Source organism: Panthera onca, chromosome C1 (assembly GCF_046562875.1).
Source record: "Panthera onca isolate mPanOnc1 chromosome C1, mPanOnc1 haplotype 2, whole genome shotgun sequence".
NCBI classification, from domain to species: Eukaryota; Metazoa; Chordata; class Mammalia; order Carnivora; family Felidae; genus Panthera; species Panthera onca.
Genome location: NC_138346.1, coordinates 191,178,901 through 191,196,772, shown reverse-complemented (window position 1 = coordinate 191,196,772; position 17,872 = coordinate 191,178,901). Strand labels below are relative to the sequence as shown.

The following is a 17,872-nucleotide window of genomic DNA, read 5'->3' as shown; positions in this document are numbered from 1 at the left end:
CTTTCACCAGGCATGCTTCTCTGATTCAGTTTTCTTTTTCGTTTTCCTTTTAGGGCTGCAGAGCTGTTGCTGGGGTGATTGACCTAGGCACAGTGGAGATATTTCCCATCTTCAAAGCCATGCAAAAGGGCCTCATTGACCAAGACACAGGCCTTGTGCTTCTGGAATCCCAGGTTATCATGTCTGGCCTCATTGCCCCTGAGACCAGTGAAAAGCTCTCTCTGGAAGAGGGTCTAGCCAGAAACCTCATTAATCCCCAGGTGTACCAGCAGCTGTGGGAGCTACAGGATGCCCTGTCCTTAATAAGCAGGCTTACTGAGAGCAAAGGCCTTCCTTCCGTGGTGGAAGCAATTGAAAAGAAAATAATCAGTGAGAGAATTGGACTAAAAGTGTTGGAAGCTCACCTGGCAACTGGAGGTTTCAGTTTCCCTCCTAACGAGGGCTGCGTCAACCTAGAGGAGGCTTTTCACCAAGGCCTTATTTCTGCAAGGCTTCACTCAGTGTTAGAGTCTTACTTGAAATCATCCAAGAATTTGATAGACCCCAACACAGCTGAGAAAATCAGTTTGCTAGATCTGACGCAGAGATGTATTGTCCACCAGGAATCAGGGTTGAAACTGCTCCCCGTCAAACAACTGGCAGGGGGAATGGTGAGCCTAAAATCAGGCCGGAAGGTTAGTGTTTTTCGTGCAGTTCAGGAAGGCCTAATAGATAGGCAGGTCACTGTCCGGCTGCTGGAAGCTCAGCTTTTTGCTGGTGGCATAGTAGATCCAAGAACAGGACACAGACTTACTGTAGAAGAGGCTGTAAGACATAATTTGATTGACCAAGATATGGCCTGTGCTATTCTCATAAGGCAGCTTCAGACAGGAGGTATCATAGACACCATCACTGGGCATAGGCTGACAATAGATGAAGCAGTGAGCAATGATCTAGTAGCTGCTAAGATTGCTCTTGTGATTCTGGAGTCCCTTTGGTCATTCATGGGGTTGCTGTGGCCTGAATCTGGAGAGATCCTCCCAATCACAGATGCCCTGGAACAAGGTATTGTGTCTACTGAACTAGCTCACAAAATTCTTAGTGGCCGACAACATATTAAAGCTCTGTTTCTGCCAGCAAGCACAGAGGTTTGGTCCTGGAGAAAAGCAGTAGAAGATGGTATGTTGGACAAAGATCTTGTCAATAACTTAAAATCCGTTTGCATACCTGATGTGATGCCCCACATGCAATTAGCAGATTATTCAGAACGAACCAAATTGAACATTAATCCTGGAGCAGTAGGTCTACCACACAGCAGGTGCCAAACTGAGGGCGTAGTAAGCCATGGTGAGAAGCTGTTGTTTCAGCTGATGACTCACAGCTATATTAACGTGCAGGATGGACAGAGGCTGCTCCTGGTAGATGACGAGCTGTTAGAGACACTGACAGCAAGAGGAGAATATCAAGCAAGTCCTCCAGAAGTGTTTGAAATTGGGCATCAGAGACTAGAAAGTCCCAAGGGATTACAAGAATTGGTGAATGTCAAAACCACAGAAACGTTCTCTGATGGACTGAGTGTGAAGCCACGTGAGCTCCAGATTTCTTCTCAGAACAAAGACTATCCCACTCAGGCAGTTTGCAATGAAGCAAAAGGCAAAAGGACCACAATGGAAACTGAAGGTTCCTCAGTAGAGAACTCTGAAAGGGACCTGTTTGTGGGGGAACAAAAAGTGAGAAATCCAAATGTTGATTCTTTGATGGTCCTAGATAAAGTCCAATCAGAGTTAAAAGGACAATTGCTAGGTACCAAAAAGGAAGAACTAGCAGGAATGTCTACCAGAGAAAATGTTAGCAGGAGATTTCTCCTTACAGTACCCACTGAGGAAGCTGAAGCTGTGACCTTGGCGGTAGGCAAAGAGCCTTTCTCTGTCGAGACACCGAAGGAAGAATGGCAGAATTCCAGAAAGGCTTCCTTTCTGTGTCAGACAGAACAAGCAAACACACTTGAAACTGAAATTCCAGGTGAAACTGGGAGGCTACTCCTAAAACCCCAAAGCAAAAAGCCACAATTTCAGATAAAGAAAACTCTAGACTTAGAATCAGAGCTAAAGTCTGAAGATGACATGAATATTCATACTCTAGATAAACAGAAAACCTTAAATAAAACATTTTTGGGTAGGGATGACCATAAACATAATCCAGAAGGACACAACATTGCAGGCGGTAGTACGATGACATTAGAAAAAACAGATGCAGAAGATCATGGTCATGAAACCTCTCTGCCATGCGGTCATCCTTCAGAATTGCTCCCGGAAGCTACCTTAAATACGTTATCTGCACAATTACTAGATGGTGGTATCATTCACGGACAAACAGGTCAGAAGCTCTTATTAAATGAGGCAATAGCCCAAGGTATTGTGCCCAGCCACACTGCCGTCAAACTAATGGGAAAGCTGAACATGTTTCGTGGCTTCTTTGACTCTCAGACCTGCGAGTCTTTGACTACTGAAGAAGTCATCAATGAAGGTCTGATGGATGAGAAACTATTACATAATGTCCTCAGGGCGGACAAAGCTATAAGTGGAGTCTTAGACCCCCGTAGCCACACACTGTGCTCTGTGAGGGAAGCAGTTGCAATGGGACTTCTTGACACACAAACAGCCTTGAGAATTTTAGAGGGGCAGGTGGTGACTGGTGGCATTGTTGACCTGAAACGAAGCAAAAAAGTTTCAGTAACTTTGGCCTCAAATCTTGGCTTGGTGGACAGTGCTGATGAGACAGAGCTTATAAATCTGGAGAAAGCTTCCAAAGGCAGAGATGCTGAGAAAACAGTCAGGGAGAGATTTATTAGCTTACAAATGGAAACAACTGGAATTCTAGACCCTGAGAGCAAAGCTCCTTTAACAGTCATGCAGTCCATTGACAGAGGACTTCTGGAGAGAGAGGAGGCTGTTCAGTTGTTGACCAAGCAGGTGGCGGATGGAGGTATCATTCACCATACATCTGGGATGAGACTTTCTGTTGATAATGCCTTTGAACATGGCATCATTGATGAAGATTTAGCCAAGCAACTCAGAAAAGTTGAGAACTTAAGCCTCCATCGCTTTTTTCATCCTGAAACCAAGGAAACTATTTCCCTTTCTGAAGCCATAAAATTAGAACTTGTTAACCCAGACTTGAAAAGAGAAATCCAAGAAATTCAGGCTTTGCCTGGAAGCTTTGTAGGTCACATTTCTGGCCAGAGATTGGCCTTGGCAGAAGCTGAAAAAGAAGGACTGTTAACTAATGAAGCAATATTGTCTTCAGGAATGATGCATGGGATTGTAGATCCTGAGAATTACAGAATTGTTCCCTATTCAGAATTAGTAAAGAAATGTAAGATTGATATTGAATCTGGACAGAGATATCTAGAAGTAATTCCCTTCTCAGACATTAAAGATGGAGCAAGTGACAAAGTGCTTACATTGTCTCAAGCAACTCAGCTTGGAAAAGTGGACTTTGTATCTACACTGAAGGTTTTGGAAGCTCAAGCAAATACTGGGGGGATCATAGATACTGCCACAGGAAAAAGACTGACATTGGCATCAGCCTTAGAACAGAAATTAGTGGATGAAAACATGGTTAAAATTATTGCATCTCATCAGGTGTTAAATGGAGGAATTGTTGACATATTTAATGATCAGAGAGTGACTTTAAAGGAAGCTGTTGAGAAAAGATTGATCAGTCCTGAACTGGCAGCTATGATCCAGGTAGATCCTTTAGAGTCCTGCAATCACGGGGCTCAGATTGAGAAGCAAGATGGGATTGAAGTACGTGAAATAGAGAAGGAATTTCTAAGAAAGGAAATGTTAGTTGTATGTAATCAGACTGCTGGAATGAGTTGTGGTAAAGGAGCAAGTGAGAAATTATTTCAGATTGCAAGTCAGACTGTACAAGGAAAGGTTCAGACAAGAGTTTCTGATGGGGGGCAGGCCAAAAAGAGCATGGAAATTTCATTACAGGAAATGGAGTGCAAGGATCAAGATAAAAAGAGAGTTTCTCCAGATGCTGAAGAATCTGTCGGTATCATAAGTCCTGGCGATCATAAAGGTACATTGTTGGGCCAAGGTTCAGCGACACTCTCTCGCTCAGAAGCTCATGATTTTAAATTCAAAGAGGTGGCTAGTAATGATGTGGGAAAAAACACAAATGAAGAGCAGGAAACAGTAGGAGCCCAAATAGAAATTACTTCCCATATGAAATGGTCTACATCAGGTCCAGATTCTAAAGAGATAAGGGAAAACCAAGAAAGAATTATTTCAGAAGTACAGGAATCAGATTATGAAACTTCAGGCAGATTGCTGAGTGAGCAGGTTATGCAGAAATCAATGAATACCAGAGAGAAAAGTAAGAGGAAGGAGAGGGAGATGAATCTAGAAGAAAGTGTTGAAACACACAAACCAGTTCTTTCCAAAGAAAAGTTGAATCAAGAAACCATTGTTACAGCTGACCAGGGATCCACCATAGAGAATCTACCTGTGGAAATAGCCATTAGTGAAAAAGAAGCTGGTAGAGAGCTGGGATTTTCTATTATTTGTAAAGATGAAAACTCTTCCCAAATGATACCCAAAGGAATTTCTGTAAATCAGGATGCTTTAACATTCTTCAAACCCAATCAAGTTAGTGAAGGAGAAGTAAAAAATTTAAACCTCTGCCTAACTTTAAAAGCAGAAGAAAATTTTTCTCAAATTACTTGTGGGGCCCAGAGTGAACCATTCTCTTCTATGACCCCAGGACCTAAAGGATTACACTATCAGGAATTAGTTGGAAAGACCCAAGTTGCAGGCAGATTCCAAATTTCTGAAACAAACAAGCCTCTCCAGGGAACCATCAGACCAGAGACCAATGATTACCAAGATTCCTGTGTTACTTTTAAAACCAAAGAAACCAAAGATCTGATTCGCTCATCTAATGGATATAAAGAAAGATCATACCAAGAAGTACCTTCTGACTCAACAAGAACTCTTAAACTGGAAGAAAGTACAGTTTCTAGAGTAGACCCAAAAGAAGTCAGCTATCTGGAAGTCTCAGACAAAAAGGACTTTTATCATCAAGACAGCAAAAGTGATAATGAAATCTGTGGAATTCTTGCATCTAAAATAGTAACAACTCAGGAAATAACTGGAGAGAAATTTCTAGAAATGTCCAGCCCTACAGTTACAGATGTAGAGGCAGCATCTTTTGAGGGCATAGTGACTCAGGGCAATCCCAGAGTCTTAGTGTCCCTTCTTCCAGAGAAACTCTTCAAAGATGTGTCTCAAAAAGAGAGGACAGGGCAACAAGATGCCGCCATTAGTCCAATTATTGCAGAGACCAGTGAAGAAAATCCAGTGCCGCTCATATACCCTACAATGAAGATGGATGAGAGGACCCCACAAGAAGAGCTCACAGAAAGCCCTGGCGGTGAACAGACTGCTTTCACGACTACACCTGGGGGAAAGGGACATGAAGGTGTAAACCCAGAGCCCTTCCGAGCAACTAAAGTAAGTTTGCCAATGGTGTGTTTGTATATATGTATTTTATTTTATTTTATTTTATTTTATTTTATTTTATTTTATTTTATTTTATTTTATTTTATTTAAAAAAAAGTTTATTTATTTTGAGAGAGAGAGCAAGTGAGCAGGGGAGGGGCAGAGAGAGGGAGAGACAGAGAATCCCAAGCAGGCTCCATGCCATCAGCCCAGAGCCCGATGCAGGGCTTGAATCCACGAACCGTGAGATGATGTCCAGAGCCGAAACCAAGAGTTGGATGCTTAAGCAGTTGAACCACCCAGGCACCCCTGTGTGTGTGTGTGTGTGTGTGTGTGTGTGTGTGTGTGTGTGTGTGTGTGTATTTTAGATATAACTAATTTAATGCTAAAACTCTTGACTGGATATTGAGTTTACATATGTATAATTGTGTGCATGCATACAGCTTCAGGGGACTAGATGATTCTGTAAGGTATAACTTAATTTATCATCATCTGTTTGTTATATAGCTGTTCAAAAATAGGCAGCATGTCTTTCCGAAAATCGTAAGGGTTTTAATTTAGAAACCAACGTTGGAACTAATATGAAATATTGGAGCAATGTTATCTGAAATCAGAATAGCTTTTGGAAGTTTCACTAAAATGATGCTATATTGATAACTATGAGTCTCTCCTCCCCAAAGAAATTAATAAAATCACTCTTTTGTCTGACAGTTGAAGGCAACATGTTTTATTTCATCCCACCCTATGTGTAGTAAAAATTCTATTTTGTCTACTGGTAAGACCCAAACTACTTTTAAAAGCATATTTAAAGGAGGATGTCAGATCTGAGTGAGTTTTCTTTTTGGTTCCACAGAATGTATTTAACCGGCAACTCTGCCTAGAACATGATGAGAAGCTGGTATCTTATCTGTCTCTATTACGAGACATTGAAATGAGGACCAAACAGATTCAACCTCTGGACCTAAACCTGGCAGAGCTACAGGATCTGCTGTGTCAGGCCAAGGTGGGTTCCCAGAGACTTCCCCCAGGCCCACCAGCTTGGGAAAATAGAGACTCTTCAGGAGGAAAAACATGTTCAAAAATACTAACCATTTAAAGGACAAAAAAAAAAAAAAAAAAAGATTGAAAAAGTAGAACTGGAGATCTCTGGAGAACACCAGGAAACACTGGTCTCCCAGAAACCAAAGCAGAAGAGACTCGAGGGAGGAGTTACGGAAGGAGGAAATACAGGAGGGGGACTAAGTACAGTGAGGACTGAAAGGGAGATTTAGTGCCAGAGAGTCATTGATGACCTTGATAAGAACAGTGTAAGATCGCAGGATATAAACAAGGTTGCCATGAGAACAAATGGGAGGTTGGAAGGTGGGAGCAATTAATGTAAATCGTTCTTTCCAGAAGTTTGGTAGTGCAGGTGAGGAGAGAGGTAGGGCACTAGCTGGAGGGTGTACGCTGAAAGAGGAATGTTTTGAGTGGATTTGGGGGCCAAGAGAAAGAACCAATAGAAAAGGAGAACTCGTTAGGGGAGAGAAGTAATAACTGATGGCATGAGATTCCTGAGGACATAATTAGACAGTTTTGAGATGGGGAAACCTGGAGGTTAAGACTTGCCATAGGATTGGAGTCACAACAAGGACAGACTGTAGAAGCTGAGCAGTTCTCTCAATATCCAGAGTATGGTCTTGCATAGGGTGGCTGAAGAGCAGGTGAGGACAGTGCCCAGAACCACTAAGCTTCTCCACAGCTTATTTCTGGCTTTTTTGCTGAGGATCAGAATATTGTAGACTGGCTGAGTGGGAAGGCTGGGTTGGGATATTTTATATTTTTTGGTTCTGCCCCCTTGGAATTTGGAGTGGAAGAGTCCTTCTTTCATTTGTCTTGTTTGTTTGTTTATTTTTGAGAGAGAAACAGAGCAGGAGCAGGGGAAAGGACAGGGAGAGAGAAGGAAACAGAATCTGAAGCAGGCTTCAGGCTCTGAGCTGTCAGCACAGAGCCTGACGCGGGGCTCAAACTCACAAACTGAGATCATGACCTGAGCCGAAGTCGGTACTTAACTGACTGAGCCACCCGGGTGCCCCTCATTAGACTTATTTTGTGTCACCTTATATGAGGCTAATGACACTCTTGAAGAGGCATCATCTTGTAGCAGAAGGTGTACTACACTGAGTCAGGAAACCTGAATCCAAGTCCTGAGTCCATTGCTTATCAGCTGGGTGATCTTGGACTAAAATAAAATAAAGTAAAATAAAAAAATAACATTTTCAAGTGCTGAGGCATCTCTTCTCTAAATATGGGATAATAATATCTGCTCTGCCTACCTCAAGAATTAGTGATTGTGGGAATCAAACAAATGAATGTACATAAAACCTTTTTCTAAGCTGTAAAGCATGTGCAGGCATAAGTGACAGAAAACTATGTCCACAGTTGATTCCTAAATAGTAAGAGTTCCAGCCTTAATTTTGGAGGTAACTCACTTTATCCCCTCAGGTATTAGACAGTGAGCTAAAGGATCTGTCCACCTTGGTGCATCAGCAACTAGAGCGTGTAAATCAGATTATCATCAGCCAGCCTCAAGAAGTTCCTGCTCAACTGTTGAAGGCTCTAGAGAAGGATGCCAAGAATCTCCAAAAGTCCCTCAGCTCTGTGAGTGACACCTGGAGTTCCAGACTATTCCACCTCCAGAGTGCTATGGAAGTCCAGAAGGTAGCTTCTTGTTTTTATTCACAAAGGCTCACAACGTCTGGGATGGCTCAAAGATTTTTATAGTCTAATTTGACATTTATTTCTTAGACTAAAGTGTTAAGTCAGCGTGAACAGCTAGACGGCAGACTTCAAGATCTGAGAGACTGGGTTGGCAATACCAATCTTATTCTGAACAGCAAAGAATATAACGATGACACCAATGCGGACAGCCTGAATCACTGTCTCCAGCGGTATGAGGTAGACTGTCCACCCATTCTCAAGCATGTTTTAGTTGTCCTTTGAATTGTGTCAATTTTATTTTTCTGCCAGGCAAACGAGTATCTATCTATCTACGAAAGACTGGTTTTCCATTTTAGAAATAGTCTGTTGTGTTTAGTCTTTTAGGTTCTCATACCTTTGGAACCTCAGGCATTATGGTTATTTCTCCTTTCAGCTATTCTGTGAGGGAGAGTCTACAGAATGGTCTGTGATTATCAACTTCATCTTGTCTTGATAACTGAGCGTCTAGTACCCATCCCTTGTTTCTAATTTTACACACACTAATTTCAGGAGAATTGTTGATCCATGGTTGAGAGCATGGCTTGGCAAACAAAAGGGCCAGATAATAAATATTTTAGGCCTTGCTGGTCTTATACAAATGGACCTTTTCTGTAGCAGCCATTCACTTTTGCTGTTGAAACACGAAAGCAGCTGTAGACAGTACGTAAATGAATGGTCATGGATGTGTTACAATAAAACTTTATTTACAAAAACAGATGGCAGACATATTTAGCCTGGGGGCTGTTGATTGCCAACCCCTGATCTAGACTGATGCTTTTCTTCTTGTTAAGCTTTAAATTAACTGATTCTTTTTATAGGTCAGTGAGAGAAAGGTAAAGACTGAGATATACAAGAACTGAGGTGTTTTGGTTTTTTTTCCTCCCAACATTGTTCTTTGTTTTGGTTATACTCAAGATGATATCAGATATTACTCACAGTGGTTTACCCTCCCTCTGCTATGGATAGCACACTCCTTAAATTATTTCTAAAGTCAGAGCAGAACTAAAGATATCCCCTCCTTTTGTTCCTTTTCCCCAGTCCTAAGAGTTTATCCATGGTCAGGCTTCTTGTTTCCAACCCCATCCCTTTTTGTCTTGCAAGAATTGACCTGCCATCTTTGTTTATACCCTTTTATCCAAATATATCATTAGGGGAGTGAGTTGCAGACTTGCTCTGTTCACTAACAGGAGTATTAAAAAAAAAAGAGTGAAAAAAAATCCTGTGACATAGTATATGGTATAAATACACAGAGTGTCTCATGCACTGGCTTCCTCCCCTAGTTATAACTTAATGCATGCCTTTATGGGAAGACAAACATGGTCTAAGTCTTGTTTTCCTAATGACAGTTTCCCAAATCCATTTGTCACAGGTGAAGAAAGATCCTTAGCTTAATGATAAATAACCCAGAAGTCCTTTCCGCCTGCTCTGCAGGACTGCTGACTACACTCAGTTTCAAAGTGTAGATATCTTCATTGTCTTTATTGCAGTATTACACGGCTGATGATCACTAAATGTTTGTGGAAATTTTGCATGCTTTTAATTGCCTGAAAACAGATAAATGCTAGTGTTTAGGCAGGTTTTAGTGCTTTAAGGAAGCAATGGAACTGTTATATAAGAAGGTCTCGCTGTAGTCTTTTACACTTTTTAAAATGTATAAGCAACATCGTTTACTGTCAAAATCATGGTTTAGTGAACCACAGACAAATTGAGTACTTTCTCACTTCTGGTCTCCCGGTAACTCACTGCTGGACAAATACAAATAGATGTTTGAATCTAAGAAAATACAATTAGATCTATCTCAGACCCGAAATTCATGATCTATTCTCCAAACATTAAAAAAAAAAAATGTTGTCTCTAGATACCTGGGATGAACAGTAGTATAATTATATTAACATGAATAATTAAAAGCTTACTGCATTTGGAAATCAAAGTCCAGTAAAGGAAACCTAATTGTAAGATATAAGGAGTTTGGAGAGAGCAGAAGTGAGAGAGATTTCCTATGCTGGTTTGGCCCTAGAAATTATCAGTATTGATTATTAAATTAACCTCTCTTTAATGTTGACTCTGATTAAAACCAACAGATTCTACTTTGATAGAGAATTAGAAGTTTTATTTTTATTTACTTTATTTCTTTCATTTCCTTTCTTAGGATTTGAAGCAGCCTATGGCTGACAGGAAATCTCAGCTGGATGCTCTTGCTTTTGATATTCAGTTCTTTATCTCGGAGCATGCCCAGGACTTATCCCCTCAGCAGAACCGACAGATGCTGAGGCTTCTGAATGAACTGCAGAGGTCCTTCCAAGACCTTGCGGAGCAGGCCACAGCTCAGATGGATGCCTTGCAGGGCCGTTTTCAACAAATGGAGCAGGCAGTCCAGGTCAAGGTCAGACTGAACCAGCGGCTGGGCTCATTTTGTCTTTTGGGGTATCCTCTGTCTTTGAGATTTCTGGCCAGACTCCATCCGTCATAATTCTAGGAGCCTGCGTTTGCCAATTTTGAAATTTCACATCCTCCAGGCCAGTTTGGTTCTGGTCTAGGAGGCAGCTATTCTGGCTGTTTTTCTTGCCATGTTTTTGGTTTTATGTGTGCGTGTGAGAGAATACATGTGTTTACCTGTGTATGCATGTGCAAGTATTTTCTTTTTAGTGAGACTCTACCCTCACTGTGCCTCATTGTTTCTGACTTTCAAATGGAAGTTCAATCTCCAGCCCTAGTTTCTCCTCCTTTCTCCCCCAGGAGTCTTTTGAGGGCCATTAGGAACATTTAGGTACTCTGAGCTCTTGAGAAGAATGGTTTTGAAATGAGTTTTATTCTGGGGCTTTTCAAATGATTGACAGTAGTATTCCTTGACCACCTTCAAACAGCTGACAAAGAAATTTTTATCAGAATCAGATTAACTTTTTAGCACTTTAAAAAGAATTATTATTTTCTAGCACCTTTCTTCACACTGTAATGCCTAGTGCTCATTCAATTATGGAAAACAGTGTGTAGAATCAAGGATGTTACATTTTGAAAACAAACCATCCTACCACACATAACCCTCTTGCAGAACTCAACATAATTGCATTAATGGTGACATCATAACCTAAAAATACCAAAAATGATGCTTATGCCATTTTTGCTGTTTGAAAAGTAAGTTGGAATTCAGCAAGATGCTATTAGAATGTCATTATCACCAGCAATCTGTCTCAGGGTCGCCTTTATTAAATATCGTGCAAAGTCGAATTGAGCTTTTGAGTTAGGCCTAGAGGAAATTAGGTTGGTCAGTTCCGTATGTCCCCCATTACGGCTTACCTGCTCCAACTGCATTGAAATTGAAATAAAATACTAATGAAACCCTTTAGGTTACTTTCCAAATCTGAAAATTTGCCACATCCTCACTTGGGAACTTATATAGCATGGTGTAGTTTGTGGATAATTAACGAAATAGTATTGGTCTGAGCCACTTTAAGATATAGCCCGGATCCAGGATAGACCGCAGAGCTGCAGCAGGTGGTAGAACTGCATGTGAACATTCTCTCTGAGCACATAATTGATTCCACAATGTTTATTAACCTTGTTATTGTCAGAAATGCTCTGCTTCTCTCTATATTTGCCCTGAATGCATGTGTATGTCCGTGTGTTAACTTGTTTGCTTTGCTTTTTTCAGATTCAGTCTGCACCCATCCTAACCCATGAAGATCCCGTTTTACAGCTGAAGAGCTCTTAGGAGTTCTCTTCCAGAGCCCTTCTATTTGTCCTAAAGAGGGGGAGAGAGGGCCAATTTGGGCACCTGTTTGTAAGTGCAGGTGACTAAAACACCATCAGAAGGTAGAAATTGGTGGAAAATGGTTCCAGAAGGATGGTCAGGAGAACACATCATGCTCAATGGCTCAATTAGGTGCTTCAGTGTCATGCAGCCAAGATGAGATCTGGAGAAAGGATCAGGCACAGAAACATATTCCCTCCCTCCCCCGGGGCCTGGCTTTTCTCTTTGATATCAGTGTAGATACCTAAAGGACTGAGAAAGTTGCTATTCTTGGGCAGTTTTCTTCTCATAATAGCCAAGCCCCTCATGCCAGGCATGTAATCATTCCATTTAATGGGTGTCTACATCCGTGAGACATTTAATTTATAAAGTCAGCTCAATTATTAAGAAGCTCAGTTAGCTTATGAATTATCCAGTTCCTTGATTTTTTTTCTTCCTGATCCAGTCCTTTTAATTTTCCATATTTTAACTTTGTATGTAGCATATCTTCCAGTTCTGGTGGAGGAATTGATTAAAACCACTAATTTACTATTATCACCATAATATGAATATGAATTTGAAGCATCTGGACTCTCTGTTCTCCATTTCCAGGGATAATCCAGATAACTGCAGTCTGGCAAAGGAACTCCCAACCAAAACCTGGGAGCATTCTCACCTGAAATTATCCAAACTATTGACCTGGATCAACAGACTGTCCAAATGAGGGGAGCTTTCAGAATATGACTTCTGTGCTTTTTCCTGTTCTAGTCTCTCACCAACTTTTCCATCCTTAAGATATAACATTCCTGTTCCATATTTCAGGGAGTTATCTTCTATTTGTAAAAATGAGAATTATTAATTATCTCTTGGCCCCTTTGCATTTTAATTAGACCCTGCAGAAACAACAAAATACCTGTTACCAGAAACTGGACGATCTTTGCAACTGGCTAGGACAGGCAGAAAGCACATTGGCAGGCCACCAAGGTAGAGCCACCCAGCAGGATCTCTCCGCTTTGCAGAAGAACCAGAGTGACTTAAAGGTCAGTATGAGTTAATTCATTCTTCTCATTCCTTCAACAGATATTTATAAAGGCCTGCTATGTACCAGGCAACATAATGGTAAACCTCCCTGTTCTCCTGAAACTTACAGTCTCATGGGAGAGACAGACATTACACAGATCATCATAAAAACGAGCGTGTAGTTATTAACTATGATATGGATAAAGGAAAAGTTACACAAGAATATATAACAGCCAGACCCAATCTTGTCTAGGATGTCAGAAAAGATTAGTTTGAAAAAGTGTCACTTAAACTGAGAAGCAAAGGGTATATAGGAGTTAACGCACAGAGGCATGGAAGGAGGAGGAAACTATGCCAAGTACAATGTATTCAAGAACTGAAAGGAAGCTAGTTTGGTTGGACTGCAATGAGCAAAAGGAAGATTAGTGAATGATGGGAGGCAGGATCCACATCCTGCTGGGCCTCGAAGGCCACATTAAGGATAAGGAGTGATGGGGCACCTGGCTGGCTCGGTTGGTAGAGCATGTGACTCTTGATTTTGCGGTAGTGAGTTCAAGCCCACGTTGGCTAATAGAGATTACTTTAAAAAAAGAAGAAGGAGAAGAAGTGATAACCAAGGAAGTATAAGGGAGAAACCAAGCCTTGATTCAGCTGGAATCCTACTGTCAACTCCTGTTTATAGAAGAATGATCTCTTTGAAGATAACTCATTGCAAAATAAACATCATGTTTGTGGGGAGTCTCCTCTTTTGTCTTCATCAAATGTTTGCTTAGAAATTTAAATTTTGCTTAGAAAATTAAATATTAGAAATATTTAATATTTAATTTAATATTTAATATTTCTAATAAATATTAGAAAATTTATTAAGTAAAAAAATCTTAGAAATTATTTGCATTGGCTTAGACCTAAACCTTAAAGCAGATTATAGTGAGGGACACACATCTGATGCAGGTCTGTGTCATGCTAGCCATTCCATCTTCGCACTGTTAGCAATCGTAGAAGAAGTAACACTGAAGTCTCTACCATCCCTGTGTTCGTGTGTTAAGGATTTACAGGACGATATTCAGAATCGGGCCACCTCATTTGCCAGTGTTGTCAAAGACATCGAAGGGTTCCTGGAAGAGAACCAGGCCAAGCTGAGCCCCCATGAGTTGACAGCTCTTCGGGAGAAGCTTCATCAGGCTAAGGAACAGTATGAGGCTCTCCAGGAACGGACACGGGTGGCCCAGAAGGAGCTGGAAGAAGTGGTGACTTCAGCCGTACAGCAGGAGACTGAAAAGGTAACCAGACTGCTTTGATACTTGGTATTTTTCAAAAATGAAAACTTTGGTACCTGGCAAATAAGTAAAAGGTATATAATGAGGGGAAACTCATTGCCTTACAGAGAACAGAATTATGAAAAGGGGTTACTTTGGAGTTGGTCTGTGAGTCATATATGTATGTATGTGTGTGTGTATTTACAGTTTATTTATTTGTTTTGAGAGAGAGAGTGAGAGCTTGGGAGAGCAGAGAGAGAGAGAATCCCAAGCAGGCTCCTCACTGACAGCATGGAGCCCAGTGTGGGGCTCGAATTCATGAACTGTGAGATCCTGACCCAGGCACCCCAGTCAAGATTTATTTATATAAGAATCATCCTGAAGGACTTTAAGTCAAGTATAGTTGGTAGGAAGTTCATATCACCTACCCCACCCCCCAGAGAAACATTTTTTTTGCTATCTGTGTACTCAGTCCTCCAATTGAAAAATGTTGGAAAGAACTTAGTGAAGAAGGGTAGTACACTGAGGAAGAAAGAGCAAATGGCATATTTCAAACATGAGTCTATACTGATGATCCAACAGCACTAGGGGGAAGTAGGTGGGGGGTCTTAGTGTGCCACAAGCTATCCCCAGGCTGCCCCTATAGATTCAGTGCAAACTGTGGCACTGGTACAAGTCTAGGAGTAGGTAAAGTCTCCAACGGCTCTCTGCACCCCCCTCAGCACCGGCAGATTGAATTAAATCCTTTGCCTGGCCGCGGACTCTGACACTAATGGGGGAGGTGGAGAATGTGGAAAAGAGAAATAAGTTACCTGAAGGGGAATTCTGAAATACATGAATGTTTAATAAATTAAAATACTTGAACAGTCAGATAATGGAATTTGAGAGGCAAATTTTAGAACTCAGTGCTCTGTGTGGCAGAAAAAAGGATGGGAGTAGTCTGCATTTCCCTTAGGGAAGGGCAGCAAGTAATGAGTGTGACTGTGCTGTTTCTGACCCTACCAAGCCAGGCTATCATTTCCACACACCTAGGAAGGATTCTGTGAAGCCTTGCTGGGAAGCCAGGATTAAATCCTCTATTAAAGCCCTTTTAAATCCTGAAATTTGCCACCCACCCCTGCCCCCTACTCACTTTTTTTTTTCTTTTGAGCAGTGAGATATAGACAAAATCTAGAGATTGTTGTAAGTAATTGTTTTTCAACAGATTTAGAAGATGCTCATTCTTTTTTGTGGATGCCACGACTGTTTATACGTAGTCTTAGAGCTTCTCTTCTCCTTTAGCATAAAAGTCTCACCTTTTACTTAATTTGTTCTTGTATAGCCGAGTATCTAAGGTCTTCTTACTAAACCCCTTCTATGGCTTTCAGAGTAAAGCAGCAAAGGAACTGGCCGAGAACAGGAGTAAGATTGATGCTCTCTTGGATTGGGTGACTGGGGTGGGATCGACTGGCAGACAGATGGAGCAGCTGTCAGGAGCTGGCCTGAGGAAAGGAGCCATGGACACCACTGATGGCCACAGGGCAGTGAACCAAGCCCTGGCAGAGCTGGACAAGCAGTGTGAGAAGATGAAGGTGAGGATGTTAGCTTGTCCTCACGATGACAGGGGCTCTCTGCCACCCCAGGCAAGTCACCATAACCTCCTTGCCCGTAAATTCAGTGAGCACTTCTCAGTTCATGCCCTCTTTGATACCTCAGCAGCTTTGACACCGCTGAAATACTGTGTGCCTTGGTTTCCAAAGCAGGACTCTGCCCCAATAATCCCTTTTCCTTTCCTCTGGCCAACTTGTGAAATACTGATGTGCTTCCGGGTTGTTGCCTAAGCCTATTCTCATCTCTCAGAATATGCTTCCCTTGGGTAATTTCATCCACTCATGACACTTCACTTATTATTTATACTAGTGAATTCCAGTATGTATTTGTCTCCAGCCTAAATGCCTGTGCTGGGCTTCAAACCAGTACATAAATCCATCTGCCTATTTGTAACTTGGAACCACAAACAGCTCAACCTCAAAAACGGAGCTCCTGTTTCCTATAACACCCCTCCCCCAGTCAGATGTGTTCTCCTTCCTCTACTTCCACGTAATTGTCTGAACTAAACATCATCCTGGGCTCCTTTCTCTCTCCTTTCCCATCCTTGCTCTAAAATGCTATATCCCTGATCAACCCTTTTAGTGGTTGCCTGTTGCTCTCAAGAAACCATTCCTATTTATCTCTATTCCTTTATTCATTATTCAGCAAATATTGAGCACCTGCTATATGTCCGGCACTGGAGTTAAACCAGTGAACCAACCAGATGAACCATCTCCTAGGATATTAACTGGCATGTGCAGGCATGACTGAAAAACAGTATGTTTAGGGAACTCAGAAAACACATAGATTACCTATTTTAGTAGTGATATCTTTATAGCAAAGAAAATTTGGCTTAGCTAGAAATCTTCTATTGAATGGCCTTTGCGAGTCATTGCTGTGTTTGGTATTAGTAAGATTTTTACCTCTTGCATGCTATTCTATGGTTGGAGATCCATTGTAGGGTATCCCCCAAAGCTGTGGCAGTCCTTTAACAGCACAGAGCAGAAATGGGTCTGCTGTCACAAGGAATGTCCTGATACTTGTTGCTGGCAGTAGTCAGCCTGACCAAGGGGCATCTCCATCCCAGGAAAGAGACTGCCTTACTCATGGGTGGATGAGAATGGGGACATCTGGGGGGGTGTACAGACAAGCTATGGTACTGCCCCTTACTATCTACTTGAGAAGGAAATATTTGTCACCCCAGCTTCCCTGAGGTGATGTTGGAAGCTGACACTGTCAGGTTGCTGATACAGGTTGAAACTGGACAATATTCCAGAAAAAATTAGGCTCTTGTCCTGATCCTAGGTAGTTGCATAAACTATAGGTAGGCAGGAACACTGGCTGAACTCCCACTGTTGTCTAATAGACTCAGGAAGAACATTTTAAACAACAAAACAAAACAAACACAACTCTGTAAAATAACTTAAATCCCATCAAAACAGAAAAAGGTCCATGTGTAACCATGTAGCTATAGCACATACAAATAAGAAATACAAATTACTTATGCTATCCAGAAATACATTTTATTCTCACTAAAATTTAAATTGTTTATTTAATGAATTAATTTTCCAAGAACTTTTCTAGTTGGGACCGGCTTCATGGATATGTAAGTGACATATTTCACAGCTAAGTATTTGCAGTTTTTATACTGTCATATGTCTGGCTTATCCAACTTACTTTCCCCTTCCACTAATGTGAGTAGTTATCAGCTGGCCATTTGTACCTTCCCTTAGGCTTAGGATGGTTTAGTAAAGACAGCCAGATTCTAGTCTCAGTTTGTCCCTTAACTGTCTGGGTGACCTTAATCAAGACATATAACATCTTTCTGGTATCCCTTATCCTAATATGTTTAATATAGATATTATATTGTCTGCCTACATTGCAGGTTGTGTCCCAAATCAGTTGAGATAATACATGTGAAATCTCTTTGAAAAATGTAAGATCTTATATGTGTCAGTTCAGCTGGAATTAGTATATGGCATAATCCTTAGAGAGTGAGAGATATTGGTGGTTTTTTGAGCAGCTGGAAAAGTGGCCTATTGAGATCTTTCTCTACTTCCAGCTGTAGATAC

At 41.3% G+C, this 17,872-nt stretch overlaps 1 protein-coding gene across 30 annotated transcripts in view; it reads left to right on the top strand.

The window, feature by feature from the left end:
- MACF1 (microtubule actin crosslinking factor 1) overlaps nt 1-17,872 on the top strand; it is a 330,331-nt gene that overhangs the window by 209,637 nt on the left and 102,822 nt on the right. For 23 of the 30 annotated variants that reach the window (XM_060623642.3, XM_060623631.3, XM_060623628.3 and 20 more), the window contains 8 exons: nt 54-5,501; nt 6,343-6,492; nt 7,974-8,189; nt 8,277-8,426; nt 10,378-10,611; nt 12,846-12,995; nt 14,022-14,255; nt 15,599-15,802. In XM_060623642.3, the coding sequence (XP_060479625.3) occupies nt 54-5,501; nt 6,343-6,492; nt 7,974-8,189; nt 8,277-8,426; nt 10,378-10,611; nt 12,846-12,995; nt 14,022-14,255; nt 15,599-15,802 (6,786 nt within the window). The remainder of the gene's footprint in view (nt 1-53; nt 5,502-6,342; nt 6,493-7,973; nt 8,190-8,276; nt 8,427-10,377; nt 10,612-12,845; nt 12,996-14,021; nt 14,256-15,598; nt 15,803-17,872) is intronic. The other 7 variants (XM_060623645.3, XM_060623647.3, XM_060623648.3 and 4 more) reach the window with 1 other exon arrangement.